Raw genomic sequence first — 23647 nt, forward strand, 5'->3', positions numbered from 1 at the left:
TTCAATATAAGAATAATGCACATGAGAGTCTTGGAATTCACTCTTAACAAAAAGAATAATTTGAATAACTCAATTTTAACAATTTCTTTTATAATAAAACAAACTATTTTTTATTTATCTTTCTACATATGTCACAAAATTTATGTAAAAATGAAAAGACAACTTAATATTATCCTACATTAATTGTCAAGATAACACTATCGTTTTTACAAGACAATAAACGTAAGAAACTAGTGTCTTTAACCTATTTGATTAAGAGTTCAAAAATAAAATAAAAATGCATTGAAAAGTAATGCATATTAGACTTTTTATCATTTTTACATGACTGTATCTCCAACTAAATAAGTGTCATTCATAGGAATTAAATTATTGACTTTTTGATCATGCTGATTATCTAGCAAAGTCTTACACCATTAGATTAATACTTTATTGTTTGATGAGATTCTTTGGAGTTAAGTCTAAACATGAAACTTCTAAATCCCATAACAAATAGAAATGAAGTGCCTTTAATTTATTTAAAATGTCAATAAAAAGAAAATATATTTACATTGAACCTCCAAAACAACAATAATAGTCAACATGAAACTCCATTTTTCATATGCCCCGATGAGAAAGTGATGGACTCCATATTTTGAAATTTTGATAATATTTTTGAAAACAAGTTTTGTATATTTGAAATTCTTTTTATATATTTATAAGCATGAACCTTAAAAAAGCAATAAGGGCAACGATTAATGAGCATGGTGTAACATGTAATGTAGGTGAGGCAACAGATGAAGAATATCCTGAAAGTAGAGGGTAGGTACTAGGGTAGTAGAGTGATTAATGGAGTGCCCAACCTCAATATGTATCAAATGCATTTAATGTAATTCACATGCTTTGCACATTATAATAACACTTCCTTACAATTTTGTCCAACAGTTCCCTATCACTATATACATTGCAATTTCCAATTACCAAAAAAAACTAATTCACTAATCAAACACTTATGTTGATGCAATTATTTTCTTTTCCCTCTTTGAAGGGATTATCATTAATATAACTCATTCATCGTGTATTAGCCAAGATGCAAGCTCCTCGATTGGACAGCAAAATTCTGACCGAGATAGAATATATAAATAACTCAAACAGACCTAGCCAAATTGATGTGTCACACTCAGTCACATAGGCAAATTCAGCACGGCTAGAATCCAACACATCACGATCACACAAACTATCTTAGCTTGGCCAGAAACCAAGTCTGGCACGGTCACACAAGCCAACTTCATACGGTCATAAATCAGGCATGGCATGCATAGGCTGACTCAATAAAAGGTCAAACCTGATGCACGAGCAAGACACAAACCAAATCTTGCTTGCGATGCAAGCAACATCCCATGTCTTTTATAATTTTTATATTATCTTTCATAATTTTCATTAATGATAAATTAGTGATAACTTTAGATTATAAAGATAGATTTTTCTTATTTAAATAGACCATTTGTAATTCAATTAAAATCAAATACAATTACATTACTCTTTCACCATAACCCAATTAGATTTTGGTTTCAATCCATAAAGCATTGACTCTTCATTCAATTTTGAACTTCTGTATATCATGTAACATATAACACAACTTTGATTGTTCCAATTGAATTGAATAGAAGGCTATACCAACTTAATATTGGCGAAGATTACAAGGGAGAGGAGTCCATTAAATACAACCATAATACATATGTAGGAGCCTTTTTCCATAAACATATTCATATAAACCAGAAATAACATATAAGAATGAGAAATTAGTTGAAGATTTAGTAGGAAAGTCTATTGACTAGAGCAAGGGCAATGCTATTGAACCAAGCAAGATGAGCAATAGCAGGTTTGATCTTCTTCTGAATTGAAGCCCTGACTTTGAGTTCATCAAACTCATCACTGCAAGTACCCACATCTGTTATTGAAGCACTCATCCATGTCTTTATGGTATCCCATTCAAACCTCTCTTCATATGTACTCGTACCATTCAAATCTTTCAACCCATCAGCAGATTGTTGAAGCAGATCCACACTGTCACCAATGTTCTCTTTGCAATCAGCAATTAACTCTGTCTCTGCATGACTTAAGTTCCCCTTGGCTTTTGATAGCTTTTTCAATGTTAAAGAAACGTTTTTGGCTGCTTTTAGAGCCACATGGATAGAGAGTTTTGTGAGTGTGAGAGTGTTTGTTTTGATTGTTGATGCATAAGGGGAGAGAGACTTGTAGCAATAACTTGGGTAAGTGGTTGAGTTGCACTTCACTTTTATAAACCTTTTGTAGCTATTATTGATGGATTTGGTTGATGTAGAATTTGATGCAGATGCTATGTGCACAAGGGTTGAGATGAATATGAGAGATAAACTTATTCTCAACAGATTATGGGATGAACACATTGAATCTCTTGTAACACGAGTATTCATTGCTATTTGTATTTGTATTTCTTTCTTTCTGATGCATTGGTACAAGTGTATCATGAAAGCTTTTATAAGGAAAGTTATGTAATGAATATTTGAAGTTGTAAGCAAAGTTTTAAATTGAGTTGACAGTTTTAAAATCTCTCAAAACCTTAACATTAAAACTTTGGATATAAGCAATAATGTGAAAGCTATAAAGTTTAAAATTAAAAACCAATTCTGTGAAGCGTGCAAGATGGGATTGCACATGCCACATGTTGATTTCGTAGTAATTGTCTAAAACACTTAATAAACCAGATCACTATCTAACATCAAATTGGATCGCACATGATTCCAAAAATTGATGAGTTTTAAAGCAGATGAAATATAATAATAAACTAAATGCAGTGATGAATACATAAAAAGTGAATGTAATTTTTGAAGTAATGATAAGAATAATTTCATGAATGATGTATTTGAAGAAGAAAATTATTTGTAAAGACAAAACATAGTAACATAGTAGTTGAATGATATTGATTATTGATGTCTACATATGAATTCTGTATTTAGAATAAAAGGATAATATAATAATAAGAATTAAGAAGAGAGTGGTTAGTGGTAGTGTGGTAGTGTGGTAGTGTGTGGTTCAATAAGTGCCCACGTCCGTACTTATTTTTGTGAACTCCTTTCTTCCTTCTTTTTTGTTGTTTCCCCATTTTAACCAAACATATCTTATATTATATTATGTTTGGTGGTGGTGGTGGCGGCGGTGGTGGCGGTGGTGGCGGTGGTGGTGGAAGACGCATGATAAGGATTGTTGGAAGAGCAGTGACATCATACAGTGTTGGTAATGTTCGTGGCACAACTCCCACTGTCTCTTCTTCTTCTTCTTCTTCTTCTTCTTCTTCGTCTTTGTCTTCTTCTTCTTCTTCTTCTTCTTCTTCACACAAACTGAAATCATCAGACAACAACAATAACAACAACCATATTCCATTGTCTTCTAATTCATCCCTTTCTTCCACTCATACTATCAATCATCACTATTTTGACTGCCCTTTTCTTCATTGCACTCAACAAAGTCATGATGATGATGATGATGATGATGATGTTGTTGATGATGACGATGATGTCGCTAATCATATCTTTTCTGTTGTTCCTTCTGAGACTGAGGTTGATGATGCTCTTTCCGCTCTCCATCAGTAAGCTTTTTCTTACTACTATTCATTCAATCAAACCACAATTTAAAACCCTTTTCTATTTCATGGAATGCTTATATGCCACATTGTCCCAAATTCAATAATGGAATTGCATTTTATACAATGTCATGCTGGGAAGGAAGATAGGGGAATATCAAATTGTTGAATCAGACAATCATTACCACACGTATCAAGCCTAACACAATTCATCTCAAACAGTCTTACTTTCTGAGGCAGAATAAACAGTCTTTCTGTTTTCACTAATTATGTACTATCTCTTGGAAGAATGTTATTCTTCTATACTCAAGAAACATTATTGTGTGGCAAAGTGACTATTTTATTTCAGATCAGTGATATGTTTATTAGTAATGCAGGGTTTTTGGACCTGCTTCACATTCCCAGCTTGGTAGGGATAAAAGTAACAATAAACTGGACTTTGTCAGCGTTCCTGGTTTAGTTGACCAAGTTTCTTCAGATGGATCAGAGACAGACTGGAAAGAACCCTCTTTGTTTCCATATAATTCACAAGTGCTTCAGGCTGATGGATCTGATAGAGTTCATTATGCATTTCATTTGTTACAGACTGAGCCATATGTTCAGGTGTAGTTTATGGTCTGACTCTTATTTTAATTAGCAACACTCAACCGCTGATATAGAACTGTGAAATGAGTTTAAGTTACTTTACTCCTCTAATTAAACCTCTGAGAAACATTTTAATCTGTCTAAAGTATTGGACCGGATAGCTTTGGATGTTGTGTATATTTCAAGATTAAACAAAATAAGACCAATGAACTCATAGCCTAATGAAAAGCGACAAACAGGTTCCTTGGGAAGCACTTGATGTTGGGTTGGGTCCTGATGCTGTCAATACTCGCTCTTAGCTAACCTTTCCCCTACACCCTATACAGGCTTGGAATCTCTTGTTACATGCATAAAAAGGAAGGAATAGGGGGAAAAAAGATTGTAGCACAAAACTGCTATTTGTTGGTTTGTTAATTCCTTGATAGGTGAGACTGCTTCTAGTTGATGATGTAAGAACCCATAACCATAAGAACCTATGGTGAAATCAACAGTACTTCGGGTTAGGAGGGACTGTGTTCGATTCTATGTGCTGTCATCGTACCAAAATAAACTGAAAGAATAATGGTGCACACTGATTTGCGTAATAACATGTATTTTATAACTATGGTGTTGCTTCAGAGAATGGTGAAATCATTATCATCTGACAAAGCTGTTTGGGATGCTGTTCTGAAAAATGAAGTTGTACGGGAACTAAGGGAACTAAGGGAGTCGATATCTGCAGGTTGGTATTTAAGCACTTCATAGTTACTTAAATAGTTCATAGAAGTTTGGTAACATGGACTGAGTTCCTTTTCTCCCCTCTTTATGTACAAGTTTGGTTGTGGTGGTATGGGAGGTTCAATTTATTACTTCCATTTTTTCCATGAATAGTTATAGACTTATAGTGATTTATACTGATAATTGTCATTAGCTTCTTGGTATGAATCCATTTGTGGTCTTTTATTTATTTATTAAATAATTAGAACAAGGAACTGTCATTTTTGTTTACTACCTTATGATTGCACTTCCTACATCTACATGGTAATCACAATTTGACTAATCTAGACAAAATTTGCAGATGTTTTTCAGAACCCAAATGGCACTTATAATAGTGACTCCCTTACTACAACAAATGTTGTGATGTGGATATTTGATACTGCCAAAGCCAAAATCATGGAAGTAATTGAGATAATTATTAAAGTTGTGATTGGGTTGTTTCAACCTATAGATCACAAGACAGCTGAAGATGCAGAAGGGCCTGATCCCATCAATGATAATCTGAAAACTGCTTTCATGCTTTCCATCATAGTCATGTTGATTGTGCTGGTCAGTCGTGCCGAAGCCAGGGCATGACAGAATATTCTTTGGTGTTAATTTGTTCGGACAACTTTCAGATTGTGATGTATTCATTTTGGTCCTTTAACTTCTTTGACAGTTAGACATTGAAATTTATGAGGAAGTTATTGTTTGGGCAGGAATGCTACGTTCACCTTTGCATGTTATTTGCCACACTCACTGTATACAGTTTGTCACAATATGCACAACTTATTTGGTTGGCTTTGTTTTCTCTTTGCTTGTGTGGGTAGTGCACCTACTTCTACCTTCCTCGTACCCGACTAGGTCAGAATGTACTTTTTTTAGCCCACTATTCAATGCATACTTTGGCTTATGGATTTCCCCAATAACAAAGTGTGTTCAGGAGTGTGATAGTAGCATTTCTATGTTAAATTGGTCTTTAACTCCTTTAATGTAAAACACAGATAAGGAAGAAATAAGGTGATTTAAAAGTAACTCTTGTTACAATTTACTTATCATTTTGACAGGTTCAATTCTACAAATCTACAAATCATTCACAAAGCAAAGTTTGGCTTTGTTCCCATTGCTTGCATGCAATTAAAGGATTAAAAGTTTAAAACCATTGAAGCGTTTGAAATTATCATCAATGACTTCACACTACAGACAACTTTACTTATCCTAATGACCGGCAACAAAAAATGGTGTTTTGCATTTTCCCTTGATATTTCACAGATGTCATGCTCGATGTAGTATCCAATACTATGCACTTGCTAATCAACAATGTTATCACTTGGAGTTGCTGGTGTACTAACATATATTTAGCCTGAATCTTCTAGAGTTTCAAATGAATCAAGGTCAGGAGTCACAACAGCCATTTTCCTAATCTGTCCAATAACGCAGCAGTGTTTCTGTGCAGTGTTCATTGCCACAACATCTTGAGGCATTTCAGATTTTGGACCTGGAGATACCTGTGTGAGTAATAAAATTATATTGTGTCCTCAAATGCAATAATTGAAGTTACTAAGTAAAGGAACTAAAACACGGGATTGTTGTTCCACGTGATGGGCATCAACTGATCCATAATTTCATAATCACATATCCTACCATTAATTTCAAAACATGGATAGAACTTACGTCTAACAGGATTTGTCCTAGTTTGAATTTGACTGCTCCACTCTTGTATACCAGCATTTTGCCCATAAACCCCTCTGGCAAATCTTCCCAGGGACCCCCCTTTGTTGACTCTCCTGAGCCAACTTTCTCCTCCCCTTTCTTAGTCGCCGGTTGCTTCACGAAAGGTAGAGGAGGAAGCTTAAAGAGAAGCATCCTTGGTTCCTCACTCTTCTCCTGTTGGGAAATTATCAGTGCATTATGCCACAGTTGCTGCTGTATAATGAATGTAGAAACTATTATAAGTCGTTCTGATTACTAACCAAGAGCCCGAATTCTGCAGCAGGATTTATAGTACTCTCATCATACATGACATTACTAGCAGCATCCCCAAATTCTTCCTTATCAAGAATTTCTACCATATTTAAAATCAACAAATGTCTGTCAATGCTAAAAGAAGTATCCTTCGAACTATTGCTAAGAATATTCTTTTCAAACAGTTTCTAAGGATTTATGTCTGTCTCGTTCATGAATGTTATATCCTGTTTATAGAACATTTATTGGTGTATGTAAGATCATACCTGGATCCCCAGAATACGGCTTCCTCAGAGGAAGAGTAGTAGGATAGTAAGAGTGCTGATAGTTCTGTAATTAAATTACAGGTTCAAATGCTTATATGTGTGGGAAGATACATACAGATAAGAATAGAAATAGATGCATGAAGAAATTTCTGACCCATGGTTCCTGGTACTCCTTTTTAATTTTGGGGACTGATGCTTTAGTGGTATCATCAGGCGTATCTATCATGCAAGTATCAATCTGATCCTCAACAGAAGTTATTGAACATTCCAAACTATTTTCCTGAGAAGCAAAATGTTTAGAAGCAGATCCACTCCTTTTACCACTACCCTTATATGTCCCTAGGTTAGGTGATGAAGCAGGACCAAATGCAACTTGCACACTTGCTGCAAGTTTTAAACACCAAAAATATTGTCAACACTCCACAGAGAATCAACAATCAACAATCAACAATCAACAATCAAAATGCTCAGCTAGTATCTTCCATCATAAAATGGTTCACAGAAATGTCTAAAATCCAACAATCAAACTTTAAAGATTATATCTCATCATTTCAAGTTATACCTCCCTTTTTTCTTCCCCGAATACTATTAATCAATTGGCATTGATCTTATATTTTTACCTCTCCCAACACCACAACCAATTTAATTTCAAAAACTTGTATATCAACCACAAATATTTCCATTTCCATTGAAATAGAGTGATTAATAATGTTATGAATATCTTTTGTCATGTAAGGTATAAGCAGATGATAATAATGCTTTTGCAAAACTAAAGAAAATTTACAATTTCTTTCAACTTTAGGCTCGCATCTTCGGAGGTCCTGCAAAATGTAGATAAAAAGAGGACAAATAAATAATAATGAAAGGTGCATGTCTATTTAACAAGATATAATTTAGATGAGGCATCCCATCCTTTTCATCTTTGCAAATTAAGCTTCACCGTGGTTGAGAGACCAAGTATGATTTTTTTTATATCATTTAGAATGCAGAATATGCTTTTTATTTTTATAAGGTAAAGTTTATTTTAGTCTCTGAAATTATAAGCACGGGTTATAATAGTCTTTGACTTGAGAAAAAAAAAAGTAGTTCATAAAACTGTTATAATAGCCTACTTAAATTGGTTTTTTATGATCTGCCAAATTGGAATTTGAATGAAATTTTTACAGTATTTGGAAGGAGTGTGTTATTATTTTTGAAGGTAGAGATTATAATAACAAAATTGGGGTTATCAGTACTTGTAATTACTTATTTATCCTAAATTAATAATAATTAGTTAAGATCTGTAGGGCAAAATTAGAGTTTTAATTGATATTTGAGATTTGATATTTAGGAAAGAAAGAGCATATATATTTGGTAATTTGAGAATCTTTATTCTTTATGAGGTCCAAGTCCAAGAAATAGATACTTACATTCCAACCTCGTCGTTCATCATTATCATCAGTTTCACTTCATCAATCAAAAGTGAAAACAAACAATTTCCCAAAATCAGCATATTAATAAAAATGAGGAAATGAATGAATAAAATTGAAAGAAAGGTGAGATTGCAGAATTACTAGGGTTTTGGATTTGGTAGCGGTTTGGGGTTCCTTTTGCGTGGAGGTTTTGGGGTGAATTTCAACTGCACAAACTTAATTATCAAACAAATAATATTTAAACCAAATTAATTCAAATTCGAATTGAAACTATGTGTTTACCTTCCTGCCAGAAGAAGAAGAAGAAGAAGAATAGTCCTTTGGATCCATGGAAGGAGAAGGCAGCTCAAAAATATTGAACTTTTGCAAAACTTCAGATTCGAACAAGAGACCTTGAACAATATGGACTAGGCATTCAACCACAAGGGCTTATAACAATCTTGGTTAGAGTGTCCATTTTAAACTATATAACTGTAGCGTATTAATTGGTAAACTGAAACTTTCTGCTCCATGGAACAAGTTATAAACTTAGCTTTTATTATCTATACTATATATAAAGCCAAAACTTGAAATAACTTCCCTCATTGTATAATTTTCATTTCCTATATTGCCCCTAACATTATTTAATTTTTACAAAAAAAACTATATAATCATAAGCAACTACCATCAATACATTAATTAACCACATATCTCACATTAAATTAAACATTATCATAAAAAAATATAATATATAAAAATTGAATATATAGTATCACACAATATTCGTCGGCAGGCACGAAGTGCCTGTACACACTAGTACGAATAAAGTAAAAAGTAATATCCCTTATAATAAGTTTTTTATTCCTAATTTTTTCTATCAAATTCAATTCTCATTTTACCCCTTCAAATAAAATATCATTTTATCGTTTTCTGATTGACATCTCATTAGATTACTTATTTGAATATTCACTATGATTACCATTTTGAATTTTTTAGAGTTTTGTTAACATGTAAGAGTAAATATTCATTTCAGTCCTTTATATTTTTCAACCTTATCAGTTTGGTCCCTCAAAAATTGAAAAATACAAAATGGCTCCCAAAATTTTTAAATGTGAGTTGAATTAATCCTTCTTATGGTCAAATTAGTTCATATTAAGTGTTAAAAATGATTAATTTGACTCGTATTTAAAAAAGATTAATTTAACTCGAATTAATCATTCTTATGGTCAAATTAGTTCATATTATCTTATTTCTAATATAGTTCCAAATTTCGGTTTCTAATCAACATTAACTCAAAAGTTTGTTACTCTTATCTAATAAGTAAATTTTCTTTCTTTCGTCTTATTTTGTATGCATAAAGGATATTTATCAATGGATGACCAAAACATAATCCCTAACATTGAAGTGAGTTTTTATGCTCACTAACATAGTTTTTTCATGCATATAATATAATTTGAACTTATTTAAAGAATCTATGAATTATGCAGAGAATATATTAATTATACGGAGAACAAATTTTGTAGTTATGTCTATAAGTTTACACACCAAGAAAACGGGATAGAAGAATAGTTACGGAAAATCCTTAATAAAATGGCAACTCAAACTCAAATCTTCGGAAGTTGTAAATATAATCAACTTCCACTGCGGCCACTTAGAGTTACATCTTGGGTTAAAGTAACTTTTTATCAACTTGCATAAATATAAGATCTAAGGGGATTGAGCTGTTAGAAATAAATGAAGAACCATAACTCAAGTGTAACCAAAACAAAAACAACAAAGATACATAAAGTCTATTTAGAGTAACAATACTTTATCCTACGGTGAAACTCCAATAGCACTATTTTCAATAACTCTTTTCTTTATCTCGGGAAAAACTTCAATAAAGGCATCTTGGTAGGAGATAAAATGAAGTGAATAATAGAGTTTTGATATTTAATGAATGGTGGTGACGGATATACATATCCATTGAACAAAAAAATGCATGCCTCAAAAGTCAAAACTCAAGCCACAATTACTTATTCTAAATTGGCATCCATGGAAACTTTAATTGAAGTACTCTCGAGACAGTTTCAGCTGGGAATTTCATAACCACACACAAAAAGGGAGTAGACATCATAATTTCTAGCATATAATAAAACATTCAAGGAATTCACTATATAAATAAGAAGAAATTCCTGTTTGTTATCCATATAAACAACATATGCAGTCAACATCTTAAAAGTGCTTATATAGGAATAGGATGGCCTAGGGGAATTGATTATGGCTAACTGATGTATTTCCTTCACATGCAACCAGTCTGATAGAAAAGTTCTAAGGATTCATTAAAAGTGATTTAATGTTTCATTGTTGAATTAGAAAACTTAAGATAACCCTTGTGAGTTGCGATACAACACAGAAGCTGTTAATTTTTAATCCAAACAGTAAAGGATAAAAAATTTCTACAAGTCCACAACTCATGTCATTCATGAGTTGTTCTCTATCTTCACCCTAGTGTGTGAACAACTCAAACACTACCAACAACCATTTTCATCTCAGCCTTCATCTAATGCCAAATAACATTTGACTGTGTCAACGGGACCACATGATCACTTCAGAAACAAATGAGGAACTTCATAATTGCCTGTATCATACATACAAGAACTTGGTGGTCATAACACCATGTCAGCCAAAATTTAATTGGGTAAAATGTGGAATTCACACCAAAATCTAATGTCAATCATGGCAAAGGATAAAATGATTGAACACTTATACCTGCCACACTGCAACTGTTAAAAACATTTTATAGTTTGAGCAAATCAATTTAAAAAAGTCTCTCCTACCAAACCCGAAATGCCTAAGATAAACAGCAAGGCATGATTACCTTCGGGATGAGATGTATGATTAAAGACAGCTTCAACACCAAGCATTTAGAGTCCTCAAACAAAATCATTTAAGCCCATAATCAAAATTATAAATAAGTTAGAGTCAGTTGTGAATGAACTAAATCAACTGAAAATCACAACAGAAATGTATCAAAACGAACCATCAGCAAACAAACATTAGTGTATAAATAAATAAAATACCAACAAAAAAATAATTCTGACAGCATTAAGTCCTACACCATAACAAAAATTAATAATAATCATATATGAATGATAAGCTTGAATGCCTCCACTACGAGGAATGTTCTCAACTTCCAGCTCAAATCTCTGCAAATTTCATAATAGTACAGCAAGATTAAAGATGTGAGTCCCAAACTTCCAAGAAAGATATGGCAAGAGGTTAAGAAATCAGGTTCACAAAAGCTCCAAGAAACATCAAGCCTGTCACAATGTTACATCACAACAATGCAGTGTTAAAAGAAGCAAAATTATAATTAAATATAAAAATAAAAATACATAAGGCCGTAGCTAAATCTATGCACAATACCAAAAATAGGAATGGACCAGAAACCATCACAAAAAGGAGGGGGTAGGTTAAAAAGGGTTTTCACTGGTTTATTTTTGGCTACATATATATTAAAGGGGAAGGGGATTTTATAAAACAACAACAATCAAGCATTAATCCCACTAGGTGAATTGGCTATTGGATCGAACGACCTCATAAATCATGTTAACTGACAAAGTATTTATCTTTAAATGTTTCTTAATTGTTTGCTTATGGTTTTTCTTGGCCTCGCTTTTCCTTTTTATACCTGAACAATAAAATTATAACTAGTTTCTGTTCCAATGTAAACCATAAAAATAGGAATGGACCTGAAACCATCACATAATACATGAGCTGAAGATAAAATAAATCAAAGAAAATGTATCTACACCACAGATATTATATATACTTGCAAAGACATACCAGTTTGCCCTTTCTTCTGTAAGGGCCCTTCAGATAGAAGCGGACCAAGTTGAATTCAAGTACAAGGGTTAAACATGGAAAATTGGATAATTGGTTTTATACAAGTAAAATTGCAACACCCTTACGGATAGAAGTTGACTTACCAGTTAACATGCCAAGACAATCAATGAGATAACATTTTATAGCCACTAAAGAAATAGAACAACTCTACACAGGTAGGGACACAACAAAGAAAAACAAGAGTTTTATAAGAGTTGCTGGTCTAACTTTAGAAAAAAGTTCTTAGTCCCGCCTGCTTTCAGTAGAAAAATTCAGAAACAACTCATGCTTTTAACAGGACCCTCATCGGCTGGAAAATTAAGGAAGCAAGTGATGCATGGGTAAAATAAGTACTCATTTCTTACAATCAAAGAAATGGTGACACCAGCAATTCTAAAGGGACCTCCTCTCCTATGACTACATCAAACTATGCTTTATATCAGATGTGAAAACAAGTCAGCAATTACAAGCTAGATTCTAATAAATATAACATACATGATAAAAGTATAAAAGAAATAGATATGAGAAACTCACCTACGAGTATATTGAAGCATAGCTTCAAAAAAAGCTAGATCATTTCATCTCTGCCATGAACTTCTCATACTCTGAATCTGCACCATATGATGTTTTCTCCGCTGATGAAGCAGGAGGAGGCACTGGTGGATTTGTGGCCCAAGGCACATTTCCAATGCCCTGGGATTGATTCTCTGCAGATGAAGCAGGAGGTGGTGGCACTGGAGGATTACTGGCCCATGGCACGTTAGCCATGTTGTGGGATTGGTCTGGAGTCGAGACAGGAACCGCGGGTGGTGGAGGAATTGCACTGTAGTAAGGTGGATAGCCATATGATGCAGGATATGTAAGTTGGGCTGGTGGTGGCATCGAATGTATTGAGTTCCCATATATATTGGGTGGTACAGGCTGAGTGGAGGAGGTACTATTATCAGACTGAACTCCAGGAGGGTAACTCTGCTGCATTTCACTAGAAGTTGTGGAGGGCTGTGGCGGGGCACCAGGTGGAGGTGGATATTGAGCTCCATAAGGAGGCATAGGGTGACCTTGCATAGGAGGGTACATAGTTGACCCTGGTGGGGGAGGAGGATAATGTGTATATGGAGGAGGGACAGGAGGTCCCCATGGAACGGGGGTACCACCATAACTCCCTGGGGGTGCACTCCCAAGGGGACCACCGGCAGTATATTGTTGGGATGGATAGGCACCATGTGGTTGGGTTGGAACAGGATAACTTGGCGCCGAAGATGCTGGTGGCCCAGGAGGTACAACTGGCTGAGGAGGCTTACCGGCAACTCTAACAGCAATCGTCCGACCCTCAAGGTGATGACCATTCATGGCCGCAATTGCAGTGTTTGCCATTTGAACATCAGCATACTTGACAAATCCATATCCTTTACTTAAACCAGTCATTCGGTCCTTTATAACTTTCGCCATCACAATCTCACCAAATTGTTGAAACAATTGGATCAGACCATCATCCTCAAGGGTAGGTGGCAAATACCCGATGTACAAGTTTGTATCATCTATTTCCTTTTTAGCTGGATTAAACCCTAATCCAGCATGTTGTGTGCCACCACTTGATCCGAAATTGTTAGCCCAAGGAGGATTGCTTCCAGAATTTCCAGAACCAATTGCCAACACATTGGTTTGTGTCGTTGCAGATTCAGGAACTGAACCACCCAACTCCGCCAGGAAGTTCTGATACTCATCATCCATCTTCTTCCCAGTAGCACCCTTCACCGGACAATCTATACTTGGATGACCACCATCCCCACAATGCTTACACACAACCTCACTCTTGAATGTCGAATTCCTAGTAGGACATGCATACTGACGATGACCAGGCTCACCACACAACCTGCAAAACTCTTCATCCCTAATTGTCCCATTCAACGCAGCAAGCTCCTTAAGCTGCTGCCTCTTATGCTCATTCAACACCTCATCCACCGGCTGCAACAGCTTCTCCACCATACCAGCAGCAGCTTCTAGTGACTCCTGTGTCTCTGCCTCCACCAAAACATGCAAATCCTCATTCTCAGACAGATCAGGCTTATAATCCCTCTTCTGTTGCAACCTACCTTCTTTGACCGAACCTTTACCCCGGATCACAATCTTGGCACCAGTTTCCTTCTCCATACGCTTCTGTGTGTTCCCCCTCGGCCCAATAATAAGCCCAATGAAATTATAACCAGGGTACTCCTTCATCGGAATATAAAGCTTTTTATAAAGCTTGGGTGGCCTATAATCTGCAGGAGGCTTAAAAGCAGGGTTTTTCTTTATAATAGTGGATATGATTTCTTGCCTCTGCTTTTGCAAGTTCTCACGAGCGCGATATTCACGGGTATTAATCCTAACGCCCATGTTATCATAAATTGGCTCAGGCGAAGGGGATCGAGCACCTTCGGGGCGATCATCTAATGGCAAACCAGATTGCAACATTCTACTAATCTCTAAAAGCCTAGAATTCAAAACAGGAATCTCGCTATCTAATTCGATACCTCCCAATCCCATGAGATCGCCGAGGTTAATTGATGCCGCCGGCGTTGGTTCCTCCGCCCACCGCGACTTCCTCTTCTTGGTTCCGGACTCGGAGCCGTTTTGGTCGTTTGAATCTGGCTGTGGGTCCCAGCGGCTCTTTCGACGGCGGCGCTTGCTAGTGGCATCCTCCTCTCCGCCGGATTGGTCCTTGTCGGGGGCGAGGGCGGCGTTGTCGGGGAGCAATGGTTTTGGAATAAGGTGGGAATCGTCGTCGTTGTTGATGTTGTTGTTATCGGAAGTGCCGTTTGTGTTTGGTGTTTCCGATGGATCGAGATGAGAATCGGGATTAGGGTTTGAATCCATGATCGGCTCGGCTTTCGGGATGGAAGAGTGAGTGAAGGGTTTTATATAAGGTCTGCTTTGATATCAAAAGAGGGTTTATTATTGTTTCTTCACAAATCTCAAGTTGATAACTACCCACCTCTTATGTAAATCAATCCAACTTACTTCACATACTATCCCCTATATCTTTACCAGGGGTGGCAATACAAGCAGCCCCTGTTCGGCCCGGCCCGACCTGCCTTTGGTCTACTAGAATATAGGTTGGTTCGACTCAACACTTTTTATTAAAAAGGCTTAGAATATTAGTCCAATTGACAGGCTGATGGACTGACCCGTTTTTTAATGACCTCTCTTGATTAAAATTATACATTCAGTATTTAATATATATTTTATTGTTTTAATTGTTGGAAAGTCATAAAATAGTTTTAAATATTCAAGCCCTAACAAAGTTGTGTGTGATTATGACAATTGAACTTAACCTATGATGCAATAGCTAGTGGATATTGAGATTAGCAAGATAACAATGGTTAAAGTGTCAACTTAAGAAATATTAGAGGCAAGACAACAAAGTAGAGATGAGAGTGAGAGAGAAGATACTAGCAATGACAAAAGATAAGAGTGAGGCAGAAAGTTGAGACTTCATGTTTTATGGAAACCATAATTTTATGCACTATAGATTTATAGTAAACAAAAAAATCACCATTTGTCATAAAACATCACACTCTTCACAGTTTGTGCAATTTGTCATAAAACATCACTCAACCCAACCTGTTAAAAATATCTATTCGAACAGGTCGGTTCGTTGGGTCAAACCCATATTGTCATCCATAATTTTTACAAATATATGAAGAATTAGATTATAACATGTGATACTTGTTAAAAATAACAATGATACATTTGAAATAGATCAAAATTTTTAGTAGTAGGATAAACAAATACCAAAAAAACTTGTATTGCTTTTGTTTGGTCAGTTGGGAAAAACTTGTGTGAATAAGTATATACGTAGAAATAATTAATAAAATTTTGACAACATATTAAATATTTAATTTGAATTAAAGTCTAATCATTAATGATAACACAAAAAAACATAAATATATTTATTTTTAATATGACGTGTGGTATATTTCTCTATACAAGTTTTTATGTGGCCAGCTTAGATGTAAAATACTAAAATCTACGCATCTTATCTATCTTCAATACAATATTTGTAATTGATTATATCAATATAATCAATTATACTAAAACGCAATTGATATATTTGGATGATGCAAAAAATGAATTACTTGTCATTAGTTTTATAGTTAAAAACAGATAATTAATAAGATGTAATAATTCAAATAGAAATAGTTATGAAGTGTTGGAAGAATTGAAGAAAATTCACACATTTTAATTGTTTCAGCCGCTAGAGAATAAAGTGTTGGCGGTTGAACATTGTTGTGAATAGTGTATGTCTATGATCAGGTATTACTATTTATCATGTCTAATCTATGTGTGTGACTTTCATTTGCATACATATGAAAGTGGACTAGTAGTGATTAAGAAAGTAATAGTGGAAGATAAGTTAATAATAATTACAATACAATAATGACAGCAAGATCATCATTAACCAATAATTGTACAAGTAAAAAGAAAAAATGGTATGAAATAATTAAAATTAAAGATAAATAATAGACTGAATGTGTATAAATGTTTACAAATAAATCATGAATCAAATAATGAAGTTGTTATGATGGGGAGGAAGGGGGAGACAATTGTCAATAATGGCGTTGAGTTGATAAGGAGGAACATCCAAAGCGAGCCACCTATCAACATAGAAAGTTGTCTGAGAACATCCCTTGTGGGGCCCAGTTGATGTTACCTCGACCGAGTCACAATACCAACCATGTTGGCTACCTAAACCATCTGAGGTGAGGTTGAGTCTACAAATGGGTGAGTCGATACAAGGCCCACGACCCGTGAAAGCATCTAAATTCCCACGTTCGAAGTAGTCATGGGTAGAGCCCATAAGACCCCATTGCGTTAAGTTTGTGATTAAAACAGAGAGGCCAGTGGAATCGGCTAAAGTGATGCTGATTTTGGAATTGGTGCCACCGTTGATGATGGATCCAGTCTTAACGTACAAGATGTATACACACTCCTCCTGTTACATGAATAAACATAGTAATTAAGATGTATGGTTATTCACTTATTCATATTCATGAATTGTTGATCAATACTTACATTAGAGTCTGTTGTAACACCAGATGCACAAAGGAAGAGGCCTACAAACACAATGGATAGGAGCTCATTCTTCATTTTTGGTATACAACAATAGATGTAGATCTTGGAAAATGAGCCACTTATTTACGCATTTATTCAGGGGTGCCACCCACGTCTACAATAACAACTTCACTGCATTATTTGTTTTCTAATACTTGCCAAATTCTACAACTAAAATTATGACACATAGTTGGATTATTTACTATTCATTTGAATTAATTTTTTAGGAGTCAATAATAATTAAATATGAATGGTTGATGTATAAAACTCATACACAATCAAAGCATATATTTTTTTCTCTTAAAATTTATATACTCAAAAAATATAAATCAGCCTGCAGTGTAAAACTCATTTCACCATTCCCCTGTTTAGAATGATTCACTTTTAAATAAATCAATACAATACATAATAAATCTGACGCTGTATCTATTAAATTCATAAAAATTGCTAAAACTCAAAATGTGTTATCTTTCCCCCCTAATGAAATGAAGTACAGCTGTAACAAAAAAATATAAACATGTACAAGAATAACAATATTTGGTGAACGCCTGAACGAAAAAAGGTAGAGCTAGATTAGAACGAAATGGAGTGTATGTGGAAAAAGTAAAGTGAAAACAAGTTCAACAATAACGAAATAACCCACACAAATAAATAACATTGTATTTAAAACTAGTGGTGAAGACTAATAACATTGGTTTGCCATTAGAAACTCCTATCCTTATTATTTTAAGGGCTGGTTTGGTTAAGGGACAAAATAAGAAAGATATCCATTGTGTAGATACGACAATGGCAGTGATATCCATTGTAAATTTGTAATGATATGATAGAAAAATATTGCACTATCATATATCCATTCGAATAGAAAATACATAAAGTGAGCATTATATGTTATAAATTACATGATAGGATAAGCAGGATGCTGTTAAAAATTACTAGTATTTCTTAATTCAGTTTTCATTTTTTCTTCAATTTGCTAATTAAGTACACTTACACTTGCACTTACATAGTGTGTAAAACAATCATTGATGGGTAACAATAGCATATATTACACGCTAGTTTTAATATGCGAAGGAAAAAACAAAGAAAACAACATTGACGGTTCTGGTGTATAGGACCAATGGAAATCATGAACAAGGAAGAATATGCCCCATTTATACTTGACTTCATGCAGCGGCTTCCATCTGAAAATCCCAAAAAAGTAATGGTGAAAACAACATATTTAACAATCACTGTCTTAGCAAGGCTGCAATTTGACTTCATGCTACTAAGTTTAAAACACATTGCATGGTTTCCAGCAAGAATCACATGATGGAGGATGGTTAATATATATAGCCACCACTCCGGAATCGTAGCAAGATAGAATATGAAATAAGGAATCAAATGAGAAGTTAAGAAGATGTGGTAGCATTGGCGATGGCGTCAGGCAAGAGAATAGGATGTATAATGAACTGACATTTATATTTGACTTAAAGCCAGCAGCACGGGGTAGCATCATTTTTTAGGCATTTAAATAATACGGAATTGAAATGATGACAAAATATAAACCATAATCGCAATTACCATGGTCAACTGCTGGAGCTGCCAACATCGAAGTCCATGGTGTAATCGTACTCTATTGTTGGAATTACTGAGGCCATGAATTTCAAGAATAAGAAAAGGTACCTACAGAAATAAGGATGTGTCATTATATCACCACCTCATATATTAGGAGCAGGTGTTGTATTTTAGACTATGAACTAGTCCCCTTCTAAGGGCTGATTAAAATTTAAGATGATCTGATGAAGACATATAGCTTATATAGAATCACTATTCAACATCAATTGTTATTCCAGGCATCAAAGAAAGATCAAGGATGTCCATACAATATAAGAAAGCTAAGGCAAGCAATAAGTGATTAACAGAAGGAAAAACATATGGGCATGCTTGGCAAAAAGCTAAAAAAAAACATCAAGCTCGATCTTTCACCACTTCACTGATTCACCCAGCTTAGAAGACATGGACAATTTCTTCTTTTAGAAAGAGGTAAAGTCCATAACAATTCAATGGACATAAATTTGTGAAGCCAGTTGGTAAAAGTAATATTTCTATAAATGGTGTCATGGCATATGTTGCAGGTGATCACATCTAATATAGTAATATGAAAATGCCAATTTATATCATATGGGTTAGCTGTATCTAAAAGGAAAGGAATGATATTAGGTGAGAGAGTTTACTTGTCAACTTCAGGCTCAACTCCACGCGACATTAACACATCAATGATTTTCTTCATCACTGCTCCATGCCGACATGGATGGATAGATGCATGCTTCCCAGGCAAGTGAGGGTGGTCCTCAATTGTTACCTATGTATAATTTATGTTAGAACAACGACACTTCGACCCAAATTTTAGCAAATATTTAAGTGCCGGATAGACAAATAAAAGATAGAAGACTATAGCACTTCTTGAGCATGTGACTATCATCTACACCTTGAAGGATTTACCCATAAATAAACATCATATTTAATTCTGATGATATGTTTGTGTTTGTGCATAACAACATAATCGGTTTATGTCATATCTCACCGTTTTGTGTGCATGGTCTTGACTAACATCTTCAAGGACAAGTTCAGGTTGCAAAAGCATCCTCGACTGCCACAAAAAGAAATATGGAATCATTAAACCAGTCTCAAGGACTCAAGGTATAAAATTAGAAACAACAAAAGGGTTAGTATTTTTGTTACAGGTCTCAATCACTAAACAAAAATAATATAAGCACAACCAAAGCAATATACTGCAGGACAACAAAACTCTCGGTTTCCACGTTTGACTCTAATGCCAGACATCGGATCAACCTTTGCAGTGCTTGTGCCACAGATGATGAGGAAATTATGGAAATAATTCCATCGTTATATGAAGAAAAGGAAGAATACTCTCACTATCTTTCATCCATATGTAAAGTATCAGGTTTTTTTATGGGCATATCAGGTTATATTCACTAGTCGAAATCTGCAAATGCTAATTCAAATAGCCTTACCATAGACCTACAAAACAGTAAAAAGTGACTGAATATATAGTTACGAAGATCAAGTGAATAAAACAAACCTCATCATACCCAGTAAGCCATACTCGAGGTGTTTGATAATATTTATCATACCTGCAAAATGAGCGAAGTTCACCTTTTAAAATCATCACCAGAAAGTTTGTTACGAATATAAAGTAGGTATTTTTGGGTTTTAGATAGAATGAGAAATGAAGACAGAGAAAAGAGGGAAGGTACAAGTATGAGAGGATATCTCTAAAAAAGAAAACTAGAAGTTCTGTGGGTCTTGCCATCAGGAATAAACTTTTTTAAGGAAAAAAACCAGTTTAGTAACGTGCTTCATAACCTTAGTTTTTTAAAAACAACTGAATCAGAAACAATTTAAAGCTGAAATTGGCTATAACTTTCTAACAGAACCAAACAGGAGATACAAAAAGGAACATGAAGAAAAAACTCAAGAATGTAACAAGGCTACCCAATCTTTCTTCACAACATAAGTAACAATTTTATTGAAACAGCCATGATCAGAACATCAAAGATAGCAGTAAACTAGATATTAAAATCATAACAATTTGGTACACGGTAACACAAACAGAGAGGGAGAGATCTAAAAAACCCATTCAAGGGTTCAGGGTAGAGAGCAACATGCATCAAATGAAAAAATGTATTTTGAAAACTCATCTTACGTGATGCTGACATCATAGGTTCGGGTTCGAAGAATATTATCATCGTCAGGTTCATGAGCTACTAGATACGTAGACTGAAGAGTGGCCTCCATTTAGCATAGCAACAAATAAATGACACAAACCACATTTCTTAAATTAGTACCAAACAAAGGGAAATCAACAAAAGTACATTGTTAAAAATGCTAGGAAGGTACAATTAAACTTCCAAACATATTGTGTTAACTCACAGGATCTGTTTCAATAATGTTGTCTGTTTCTTCAAACTCTGTCATATCTGGAATATCATCTTCTTCATCACCTCCAATGTAGGAAGAAATTTGCTTAATAGAACTCTTATTGCTGATTTCCAGGCTTTCCATGGAAGGTAAATTCTCATCCTCATCAGATTTGGCTTCTTAAAAAAGTTAAAAGCAAAGGTATGAGATTCAAAGGATTAAAACCAAAGCACAATGTACATGCCTCAAGTCAGAGACATACCTTTAGGTTTCCCATGAGTAGCTAACCATCCATCATTATCTTCATCATCAAGTAGAACTTCCCCTCCAGCAGCTTCATATTCTTCTTCGACAGATGCAGCTCTTCGAAGACAGGGCACTGTTAAAGTAAAATTATCATCATTGCTTGCTTTATGGAGAGAAGAAATAACAGTTTAATACTTTATATTGACAGGAAATAACACATACGAAGAATGTGCATAATGTAAGTGCATTGTGAGATCTTAGTCTTACCATTTCTAGTAATTAAGAATTGTTTGTTTGGTGGTAAATATGGCTTCCTCTTGCCTGGCTCACCCGATTCCCTGTAATGCAAAAATGGAATATCCAATAATTGTCATCTCAATTATAACCAACTATTAAAGGAGTTTGAGCCTTTGTGATTGATGAATGTGTCACAACAGGACAAAACATAACTTCTATGTTTGATGTACTTTGTAAATAGAACAGAACAGATATAAAATTAAAACAGTTGACCATTTTGATTCCAATGATAATGGTGGAACTAAGGGCCCATTTGGTGGCCAGGATAGTATAAGAACAGGATAGAATAGAGAGCAAGATAGGATATTAGGGGGATAATTTGGTCGAGTATTTGATATGCACAAGATAATGATGCATTGATGTGGTGATGGCAATAGTGCGATGGTGGAGGTCATTATGAGGATAAGGGGAAAGTTTACTATACTGCTCATTTCCCGTAGCACATACCAGTGTTGGTCTATTGATGCAACAAGACAGTTAACTATATTGCACATTTCTAACCAAGCTCCATATGGCTGATGGGATAGAAAATACACCGATAGAATAAGCCAACATGACAGTCCTATCCAATTTTGTTGACTCAACAACCTCTGAATTGCAACGGGATGGATTATCCTAACTTATCTTTGATCCTGTGTACCAAAGGAACCCTAAGAGAACTAACATGTCTCGTGCTAAACGGTAACTACTGCATCTAATGTGCTATAAATCCAATTTTAGGGCTAAAAAGCCAGCTTGAGCTTTGGTGATTATCATCTCAATCACAATCAACAACTAGTAACAAAAGTAACACCTCTTCAAGTTTCTCTCTTTCGTGATTGTCATATTTCAGATGCATAAGCAAATTAAATATTTGGAAATACAATAATGAACATAGATGCACCCCCAATAATAAAGGTAAAAAATAGGTTGAATTGAAAAGGAAACGCGATTAGAAAGGAGAAATTGGAAATTACCAGGACCAAGTGGGACATTTAGAAACGAGATTATCGCCGGCGATAACGAATTCGGAAACACTGAGAACACCTTTTTCTTTGAAGGCGGAAACGGTTCGTGGACCTGTGATCCTTTCCACTGTTCCTTTGAAAGCTTCGTGAAGCTTCTGAGACAGAACCATCTCTTCGATTCAATTCAATATCTTCCCAATTGGGGAAACGTTAGGTTTTATCTTCTCTCCTTGCTTCTATAACACGTCACACTCTAACAGTATATAACAACCAACCTCGTTGTTTTTTTTTTGGTTTCTATGTATTATTTTAATTTTTTATTCACAAAACTTGAAGCGATGAAGGATCACCTGTCTTATTTGATGTATCATCCAATCATAAAATTTTATTTGATTAAAAGTAAATATTATAATAACATAAAGTAATATTTGTGCACTATTCTATGAAATTTGATTGATTTAGTATATGGAAACAAAATTTTCTTGGGAAACCAAGACCTTTATTAAGGGAATAAATGTAACATTTGAACAAACACCCGGGAGTCAACCGCTTTAATTTGATATTACTCAATTATATATTTCTGATTTGATTTTATATATTCCATCTTGAGTGTAATATTGACCATTCATTTGAATTTGGATTACTTTTAAAAAAAAGACAAACATAATTGAGAATGGATGATTGATAATACAATGTAAAAAACTTTTACATTCGCCAATCACATATATCTTTTTC

General features: G+C 34.7%; 6 protein-coding genes across 9 annotated transcripts; 1 reads left to right on the forward strand and 5 right to left on the reverse strand.

Annotated features, from left to right (window-relative positions):
- On the reverse strand, window positions 1764-2454 carry LOC109325018 (21 kDa protein-like). The gene has a single exon (XM_019557165.1). The coding sequence runs from the start codon at window positions 2430-2432 to the stop codon at window positions 1791-1793; it is 642 nt and encodes a 213-aa protein (XP_019412710.1). The 5' UTR covers window positions 2433-2454; the 3' UTR covers window positions 1764-1790.
- Window positions 3150-5710, forward strand: LOC109325209. The gene is made up of 4 exons (XM_019557409.1): window positions 3150-3604; window positions 3976-4201; window positions 4802-4904; window positions 5241-5710. Exons 1-4 carry the CDS (start codon window positions 3150-3152, stop codon window positions 5513-5515), a joined length of 1059 nt encoding a protein of 352 aa, XP_019412954.1. The 3' UTR covers window positions 5516-5710.
- LOC109325211 lies at window positions 5928-9011 on the reverse strand. The gene is made up of 9 exons (XM_019557412.1): window positions 8844-9011; window positions 8703-8767; window positions 8559-8595; window positions 7934-7970; window positions 7304-7533; window positions 7150-7213; window positions 6892-6983; window positions 6593-6805; window positions 5928-6426 (listed from the first exon to the last, which is right to left on the reverse strand). The coding sequence occupies exons 1-9, from the start codon at window positions 8889-8891 to the stop codon at window positions 6277-6279; spliced, it is 936 nt and encodes a 311-aa protein (XP_019412957.1). The 5' UTR covers window positions 8892-9011; the 3' UTR covers window positions 5928-6276.
- Window positions 10838-15380, reverse strand: LOC109325208 (branchpoint-bridging protein-like). 3 transcript variants are annotated; one of them, XR_002105099.1, is made up of 3 exons: window positions 12942-15380; window positions 11401-11842; window positions 10838-11160 (listed from the first exon to the last, which is right to left on the reverse strand). XR_002105099.1 is itself a non-coding variant. In XM_019557407.1 (2 exons), the coding sequence occupies exon 1, from the start codon at window positions 15261-15263 to the stop codon at window positions 12981-12983; it is 2283 nt and encodes a 760-aa protein (XP_019412952.1). In that variant the 5' UTR covers window positions 15264-15380; the 3' UTR covers window positions 10838-11728; window positions 12942-12980. The 3 variants fall into 3 exon arrangements, 2 of the variants coding, with proteins under 2 accessions (XP_019412952.1, XP_019412951.1); XM_019557407.1 differs by having other exon boundaries at window positions 10838-11728; XM_019557406.1 differs by having other exon boundaries at window positions 10838-11842.
- Window positions 16951-17642, reverse strand: LOC109363479 (PLAT domain-containing protein 3-like). The gene is made up of 2 exons (XM_019609743.1): window positions 17463-17642; window positions 16951-17382 (listed from the first exon to the last, which is right to left on the reverse strand). Exons 1-2 carry the CDS (start codon window positions 17535-17537, stop codon window positions 16951-16953), a joined length of 507 nt encoding a protein of 168 aa, XP_019465288.1. The 5' UTR covers window positions 17538-17642.
- LOC109325210 (autophagy-related protein 3) lies at window positions 18471-23192 on the reverse strand. 2 transcript variants are annotated; one of them, XM_019557411.1, is made up of 10 exons: window positions 22922-23192; window positions 21936-22006; window positions 21685-21801; window positions 21435-21601; window positions 21208-21281; window positions 20584-20635; window positions 20065-20130; window positions 19715-19842; window positions 19062-19163; window positions 18471-18682 (listed from the first exon to the last, which is right to left on the reverse strand). In XM_019557411.1, the coding sequence occupies exons 1-9, from the start codon at window positions 23080-23082 to the stop codon at window positions 19067-19069; spliced, it is 933 nt and encodes a 310-aa protein (XP_019412956.1). In that variant the 5' UTR covers window positions 23083-23192; the 3' UTR covers window positions 18471-18682; window positions 19062-19066. The 2 variants fall into 2 exon arrangements, with proteins under 2 accessions (XP_019412956.1, XP_019412955.1); XM_019557410.1 differs by having other exon boundaries at window positions 21208-21293.

Source organism: Lupinus angustifolius, chromosome LG13, assembly GCF_001865875.1.
Source record: "Lupinus angustifolius cultivar Tanjil chromosome LG13, LupAngTanjil_v1.0, whole genome shotgun sequence".
NCBI lineage: Eukaryota > Viridiplantae > Streptophyta > Magnoliopsida > Fabales > Fabaceae > Lupinus > Lupinus angustifolius.

What these genes read in the sequence shown, in the direction of transcription:
- LOC109325018 (XM_019557165.1), bottom strand. Translation starts at nt 2,432, where the DNA reads ATGAATACTCGTGTTACAAGAGATTCAATGTGTTCATCCCATAATCTG.
- LOC109325209 (XM_019557409.1), top strand. Translation starts at nt 3,150, where the DNA reads ATGTTTGGTGGTGGTGGTGGCGGCGGTGGTGGCGGTGGTGGCGGTGGT. An exon ending in AGACTGAGCCATATGTTCAG is followed by an intron (nt 4,202 to 4,801) that starts GTGTAGTTTATG and finishes GTGTTGCTTCAG; the next exon opens with AGAATGGTGAAATCATTATC. An exon ending in AAGGGAGTCGATATCTGCAG is followed by an intron (nt 4,905 to 5,240) that starts GTTGGTATTTAA and finishes CAAAATTTGCAG; the next exon opens with ATGTTTTTCAGAACCCAAAT.
- LOC109325211 (XM_019557412.1), bottom strand. Translation starts at nt 8,891, where the DNA reads ATGGATCCAAAGGACTATTCTTCTTCTTCTTCTTCTTCTGGCAGGAAG. An exon ending in GCCTAAAGTTGAAAGAAATT is followed by an intron (nt 7,534 to 7,933) that starts GTAAATTTTCTT and finishes TAAAACTTGCAG; the next exon opens with CAAGTGTGCAAGTTGCATTT. An exon ending in TAGGACAAATCCTGTTAGAC is followed by an intron (nt 6,427 to 6,592) that starts GTAAGTTCTATC and finishes TTACTCACACAG; the next exon opens with GTATCTCCAGGTCCAAAATC.
- LOC109325208 (XM_019557407.1), bottom strand. Translation starts at nt 15,263, where the DNA reads ATGGATTCAAACCCTAATCCCGATTCTCATCTCGATCCATCGGAAACA.
- LOC109363479 (XM_019609743.1), bottom strand. Translation starts at nt 17,537, where the DNA reads ATGAAGAATGAGCTCCTATCCATTGTGTTTGTAGGCCTCTTCCTTTGT. An exon ending in GTGTTACAACAGACTCTAAT is followed by an intron (nt 17,383 to 17,462) that starts GTAAGTATTGAT and finishes TTCATGTAACAG; the next exon opens with GAGGAGTGTGTATACATCTT.
- LOC109325210 (XM_019557410.1), bottom strand. Translation starts at nt 23,082, where the DNA reads ATGGTTCTGTCTCAGAAGCTTCACGAAGCTTTCAAAGGAACAGTGGAA. An exon ending in TACTCATGGGAAACCTAAAG is followed by an intron (nt 21,602 to 21,684) that starts GTATGTCTCTGA and finishes AACTTTTTTAAG; the next exon opens with AAGCCAAATCTGATGAGGAT. An exon ending in GGCTTACTGGGTATGATGAG is followed by an intron (nt 20,131 to 20,583) that starts GTTTGTTTTATT and finishes TTTTTGTGGCAG; the next exon opens with TCGAGGATGCTTTTGCAACC.